At 45.5% G+C, this 7326-nt stretch overlaps 1 protein-coding gene across 1 annotated transcript; it reads right to left on the bottom strand.

Moving 5' to 3' along the window:
- Positions 1–4011: 4011 nt before the first annotated feature.
- Positions 4012–5741, bottom strand: T265_14596 (hypothetical protein; the record flags this gene model as incomplete). Its single annotated transcript, XM_009174347.1, has 2 exons — positions 4012–4163; positions 5645–5741. Coding segments are annotated over 2 exons (249 nt in total), but the record flags the coding sequence as incomplete, so codon positions are not given.
- Between the last annotated feature and the right edge of the window lie 1585 nt (positions 5742–7326).

Genomic DNA, 7326 nt, shown 5'->3' with positions numbered 1-7326 from the left:
GGTGCAAAAATTTGCTTTTCGAGCACCATTGTCTAGCCGCATTCATGGCTCAGTTGTAACTGTGAGAAATATTTGTACCATTCTTAGAGGCCTTCACAACATTCTTAAATGAAGTAGGTGTATGCCAGAACCCGGTGAGGATGGGAACTCACCTGAACGACAGGTTTTTCCTCTCCTGTAACAAAATTATGCGTCGGTTTTTGCTATCCGTGAGCTTCACACCTTCCTGAAAAACTGGCAAAGTTTTGTTCATTCCTCCGTGCAGAATCGATGAACAAATAGGACCCAGATGATGAGTGCCTTCAAGTGTACCCGAGCAAAATATGGTTTTCGTCAAGCATCTGGTATGAGCAACAGAAGACCAAACTCTGATAGCATCATCATCATCATCATAATTGTCAGCTGTAATAACCGCGTACTCGTCGAACAGTGGTTGTAGCTGCCGCAGTTTCGTTCACCGATGATTTGGGGGGAGGGGGAGGTAGCTGCGCATTGCACGCGCGAGCTGGTAAATTGGTGCATAAATCCAGCACTGTCAGTGGGGTGCCAAGTGGGGGGTTGGAAAAGGAGCTACGCATTGAAGGCAATAGCTTGGATGCACGAGCGCCATTGAGGGCGTAATTGGGCCATGTCTGACAATGTCTCTAGCCATTGATGTGGCCCGTCTCGGGGTCCCCATCCAGGAAGATGGCAGTGACCAGCGCAGTTGAGCTGGCTGGTAATGGCTTTCACACTTCGCTGCCAAGTCATTGTTTGACCGCCTCTGGCTCTCTTCCACCCTTCACGTGGTTGTGCGGAAAGAGCCTTTCGAGGAAGTCGGTCGACTGGCATACGCAACACGTGGCCAAGCCAGCGCATCTTGCTCATTTGAGAATTAGTCACAGAAACTAGATACATCCATTCACGATCGGCGATTCCAGTTCAAACGTCAGCCATTTAACGGTGGTGAAATTGTCTTCAAAACACAAACTTGACAGTTGCAAAGCTCACAGGGACACCATGTAACACTGATACACTTCCGTCATGTCTGATACAACTACCAAGTTAAAATTCCCTTCAATATCCAAGGTTTCTATTAGAAGTGTAAGACGCAAGTTCAATGATTGCACATTTTGTAGCATGACTTTACTCTCTAAAGGTGCGAGGCGCATACTGGAAAATGGTATGATGATAGTCAGTTTCATCAACGGGACTCACGCTTCGCCTTCGTCTCCACTGAAAGGGATGATTTCGTCTGCGTACTCCACATCGAAAAAGCTCTCACCAGTAACGTTTTAAACACCGAAGTTTTGAAAACCTTCCACTGTCTGCCTCATTATTTCGTCGATGGTGAAGTTGAACGAGAACGAAAAAAGTGAACACCGATTTTTGTAGGGAAGCTTTTGGAGAGCTCACCACACAGGAACACATAGGCTCCCAAAATTCTGGAGTTGCCCTGTTAGCATGTATGGTTAACAGTACCGACCAACTGACATGACTGAACGCACCACAGAAGTCAAGGAACACCAAAACTATGGGTCATTGTACATATGGCGTTGCTTTAGCACCTGACGGAGCGTGATGATGTGGCCGATGCAGCCTCTACCAGGTCAAAATCCAACTTGATGCTTACGCGTCCAGGTCTCGCGTGCCACCGCTAGATGGCACAGAATCAGTGACGCTAGAAACATTTTTACTATGGGAGTCAAACTGACATTCCTGTAGTTACTGCATTCAATGCGAGTAGTCTTTTTGAAACTAGGCACACTCTTCGTTTCATATCAGTTATCTGGCACGGTCTGTTTCCCTCAGATAGATGCAGATAGTTTAGACCTGAGGAATCCAACATGAACTTGAACAAAGCAGGTGGAAGGTTCTCAGGATAAGCAGCTTGAGTGGAGATACATACTTGGACACTTCTTAGGCTAAAGAGGGCCCCATATTCACACTCCACCTTTTTCTTGAGGTTGGTCCGTCCGGATTTGAGGTGGCAGGTGGCCAAATAGATTGTCGTTCGAATTGCCCTGCCCAAAGGTTCAAATATTATTCTTTGGTGGATACCAGAAAGCCAATTTTCTCCCTGATAGTTTCGCGGACCAGAAGGAAGAGTCGTACGGAGAGTTTTTTTCAGATTGTCCATTTTCTCAGGATTTCGAACCAACCAAACTTCTCGGTCTGTACAGACACTCAATTCCACCTGGTGTTGCATGATGTGCTGAGTTCAGTTGTGGTGGCGCCCAGGATGAATCTGTCGACGGGTCCCAACGAAACCAGGTTCCCATTAGAGATATGACTTTTGAGCATGGTTGACAAGACCCACGACGTTTGAGCTCTGGCTCGTTTTGAAAGAGCATCTACAGCGTCATAGAAACCATCCTTAGCGAATTCAGAGCTAAAATCCGTTGAGATGTAAGCACACACATCATAGCAGAGAGTGATGAACCTCACTTCCTCGAAATTCTTCCACAGATGGTAACAAGTGAACGGTTCAGAGCCGACTCTCATTTAGAATCTAATAAAGTAGAAACGCTTCCACTCGATCACCCAACATAATACCCACCCTGGTATATTCAGCTGCAGTGACCGCCTCATTACATCCGGAAGGGAGTGGACAGTTACAGTACTTGTGTACTCTATTCCTGTTCCTGAAAGACAGCATTCATCAGTGTGAAGGGAATCCGATTAATGAGCAAGTGGCGTTTGTTATTCTGTTTGCTTCAATGTGATAAGAACGAAGACAACTAAGTGGACACTTTCGGAGAAAACAGACTCCGAGTTGTTTAGGGTTGTTACTGAAGTCGGACGCACAGAAGGTGCAGCTGAGCATGTTGCACGGTGAACAAAGCGGTTAGTCCTGGTTACGTGACTTGTCGAGAGAGTATTCAAATTGGGATGGGGTAGGATAGAAGAGAAAATACTTGAAAAGGTGAGAAGGGAGCGTCAGGATTGGCATGTTTTCACTTACCCGTCCTGCTGTATGCAACAAGTCACCTGGCTAATGACACCATGCGACGGTCAATGTGAAAAGAATATTGCCAGTTGTAAGTGTCACGGTTGTACATAAGCTGGGATAGTTCCAAAGCGCCCGCACCTAAACAGGAGGACGATCAGGGTCCTCGACCAAAGCCTTTGGTTCAAATGCCTGACCGCAAGGCAGCGGTTGGGTGCCAGCATACTACTACATTAGTACAAGTTTAAAAGTAACAAGTCACCTTGCCTGTTTCAACCCGCAAACCAGAGGACCAGGAGACTGTGTTCATCAGAACTCTATCCCCCGACCAGCCTATTATGACAAACTCTGCGGGTGTCACGGTGAAACCACTCAGTATGGCTCAGTGAGTCGCCGGCACTGCCTGTCGCTATCAAAGAAATACGACCGAACACCTAACATTACCAAGAGAGCACTTTGTTAACAATTCTTGGTTAACGTATCACTTTACTTACTTTACGGTGATTTTTCCTGGAAGAACACGATCAGCGTTTGGCGCTAAATATAGACCATAGTCTTGACATTTCTTTTGCTTTAACTATACTTGTCTGATAGGCTGGTGAAATATACGGACATTAGCCCAGTTCGATGATTAGGCAACTAGGTGTAGACAATCCTAAGATGTGTAGAATTGACGTTCACATTACCCTCGTTTGCACAGTCCTCCACCTGTCGTGACACAGTTATTCTGATCGGTCCTTAGAGGAAGCAAACCAGCCGCATCACTTTCGTTTGAGAAGTCCTCCTTGTACGTTCACACACTGCCCTCGATTTCCACTCCTATTAGAACTCATCAGCAGTGCACATCCTTGGTCGAGATGACGTCTGAACTCCGAACGTCTTACATGTCAGATGAGGAGGAGGATAAGCAGAAGGGTGTGAATTTGAGTTGAACGAATTAGGCGACACCTACAACTAGTCAAAAACCATTCGTGCGTCTGTGAAGCTACCTGACTGGAAATTCTGGACAAGCGGATCAGTCGACCGATACAACCAGGATAGATTCTAGATCATTGTTCGAGACGTTGAGCAAACCAGTTACATTGGTCGAGCATGAATATGTTCGCCCGTTCAAACATGATAATTCCGTTGCGTCCAGAATGGGCAGGTGAAGTAGAGGTAGCAACATATCCATTAAGATTGCTGGTGTCGAGTTTAAACTCCCGCGCGGCCAGGGATGCGTATTGCTGACGAGCTGTAGTAATAGCGAAACTCAAGAACAGTGCTTCCTCTTTTGGTGTGGACGCCTGCACAGAAAGATCTTCCGAACGTAGGAGTGACGTGGACGTGGATTGGTTGTTTGATTCGCATTCACCCAACGTGAGCTCTGAAAGCTTCACATTGGCACTGGTGCATAATATCGTACACTCCGGTATGCGTTATCTCCCTTTGGACAGTTAAAGGCCGTACACATGAAACCATCCTTTATCGCATACCAGGCAATTGATGGTCACCGACGCTCGTGGCCCACGTGGTAAGGTGTGACAGTTGCTGACGTTTATATGGGATTGTGAATTGACAAGGATTCCGCGGAAGTCTTCAGTTTTTTCTATAAACAGAAATCTGTTTTTTCGGAAGCTGCTGGAACAACAGGCCAGGAAACCCAAGCATGAACGTAGCACGCCGGATTTAACTGTGGATGATAGAGAAAATGAAAATTTTGGGAACTCCTTAATGTGTGATAGGGCTTTTTCGACCATCAGTAGCATGTTAGACCAAGGTGAAATTACGCGGCAGAGGGTTAGCTAGATACTGGGGGTGAGCTCCAATCCAACTGAACTGGGGTCATACGGTTAATTCATGTTTTTTAGTAAGCTGGAGGATAGACATCATGTGTTAAAGAACGGGAAGTTCTTTTTAAGCGGCTTGAAATATTGACTTCCTTGACAATATTCATAACCTTTCAGATCTAATCGCATTTCAAATATTACTATATTTTTCAACCAAAAGATTTTCGGTACAACGTTTCAAGGGCTGATAGTGACAACTAATTAACAGTTATGCTTGTAGAACGATAAAAGAATAGTGGCGAAGAGTAATCGATCGAACGCAGTTCCAGAGGTTGCCTTAGCTCGATTGACCATCTTGATTCGACACCCAGTCAACTGCACAACTGAGTCCCTGTTTGAAAGCACGATGGCGCAGAAATTTGCAGCATTACAGCAAGATGTGTGTGTGCCTGAGTGTGGAGATATCAGTTCTGACGGAGCAGATTCGCCAGTCATACGTGTATTCAAAACAATGGAGTCTACATGGTAAACGGCTGTAGCACAACATCCTGGCCGAGAATGGAGGAACAAACAATGGAACGAGTATATCGGGTTATTTTTACCCCTAATTTCTGCAGTTGCTTTCCCTGAAAAAAACTTCAACTTAATTTCCGGTGTTTGGCTTCCATGTTGCATTAGACTCGAACAGAGGTAATGTAGGACGAGGAACGCGGTTTATGAGTTCACTGCATCCAGTCTGGGATCCTGTGCACAAAATTGTTTGTACGAACTGACGGTTCGTTTTCAGTTAGACAACACGATCACCTTCATGTCTTGCTGTACAGTGCAAAGTGTGCGATCACTTACCATGGTTGTTGTTGGTGTTTCTTTAGGGATCTGCATAAAATTTCACCAAATCGGTAATTCCTAATCGAAAATTGATTCCTCAAATCCTATAACCACTTACCTGAGCCAAGCCAAAGTAGAGGAAGTGAAGACCGGAATTCAAATGCCAAACTTTTCTCAGATGAATAAGACCATGGTTGATCTTGGTAACACATCATTTAATTTCACAATTTTGAAATTACACCGGTTTTGGGTACTTCAGCGAAAAAAGGGCATAGTTTACCACAAACCGAAGCCTAAATGAAGTTTCGACGTGGTCCGAAGAAGGTTGAATAGCTAATGTCTGTCAGCGTATCCGGCATCAGTATTTAACCCACAAGAGGCATCGGATCTTAAATGAGTCAGTAATGATGGTAAGATGTTGCCACAGGTCGGTAGGCTGAAGTTGTACCAAATGCGTCCGTGCTTTTTCGTGCTTCATAGGCTGGGGAGGACAGAGTTACCTAGCCAGTAGCAAAAGAAAGCAGAAAACAGGTTGGTAAGCTCTATGAGAAATTTAAATGGGGAAAATGGCCACTGACAAGAAGCTGATAGGGTGATTTCTGGGTGAATTATTATGCCACTAGAAAGAGGGAAATCAAATAATCGCAAAGAAGACAAAGGTGAGCACATTTCTAAAGCGTTCTGGAATTTTAGGCGTGTAGAAAAGTCCGTTCACATTATCTCTACTTTAGCTTCTGATTACATGCTGCGAGAATTTAAGCACCCCACAATCCGTCTCTCAGAAACACCACTATGTGAGCCAGAAATTGATGTGTTGTCATGGGAAATTATCTGAACGGCGTAATTTCTGGTCTACATCAAATGGCGTCTAGTTCTCCCGGAAGGACCCAGCCGCGCTACTAACGCCATATCAGATTAGATTTCTCTTGCAGTTTTTCATTCTGATAATCTCTGTCATTGCTCTCACTACTGTTATTACTACTCTGTCCAACCGGAAGCTGCCACCCTTTTGTGTTCGTCGGGCTTCAGTTCAGCAATGATCCTACACGCTACAGTGACTGGGCTTCTTTCCTCAAGGTCGTGCCATACCAAAAAGGTTAACGGTGAACAGTCGGAGGAAGAGGAGCGTGTCCCTCTGCTAACAGCAACATTAGTGCGAGTTAGAGGACGAACTCTTACTGTTTGCCTTGGCGGGAGTATGAGGAGAGGAAGGTTGTCTGGCGATAAGTATCCCCATACTATTGGAGGCAGCGATGCAGTATTTCGCCAAGGAAGGATGGGTTGGAAAAGATCGGCTCTAAAACCACACGCTTCGACTGCCTAATAGTTCACTGTGACTGTCGACTCATCATCTCACACGGTCGAAATACCTATTAAGGCCAAGAGTTCAATGTGGCTCAAAATGTATCATCTATGCGCAGCAGCGTTAGAAGTCAGGTAGTTACGCCTTAACCACAGTGCTCTCGGGCTAGGTCAGCCGTCTACCTCCAGTGGATCAGGCCTGCGAGTTGCTGACATCCATAAAACTGCATAGAGAAAAGAGAATCGGCCATTGACTTACAGGTTGGACGCTTGAAGCAAAGGGAGGAAAGGGGCTAAAAGCTACTGGAGGTTGGAAAACTGCACCAGTTGGCAACTACAAACGACAAGTCAAAACTGGGAACCCGATAACTCTCTTCGACAGCAATGGAAGCGACAGACCTGAAGCCAAGGGTTTGGAACGCTGTTGCATTGAGATAGCTGCACTGAGCAAAGCACCGTTGTTCTACCAAGAAATACTGCAGTACGCTGGTTGAACAT

Source organism: Opisthorchis viverrini (genome assembly GCF_000715545.1).
Source record: "Opisthorchis viverrini unplaced genomic scaffold opera_v5_222, whole genome shotgun sequence".
In the NCBI taxonomy this organism is placed as follows: domain Eukaryota; kingdom Metazoa; phylum Platyhelminthes; class Trematoda; order Opisthorchiida; family Opisthorchiidae; genus Opisthorchis; species Opisthorchis viverrini.
The sequence above is the reverse complement of the archived record's forward strand: the minus strand, read 5'-3'. Positions and strand labels throughout refer to the sequence as shown.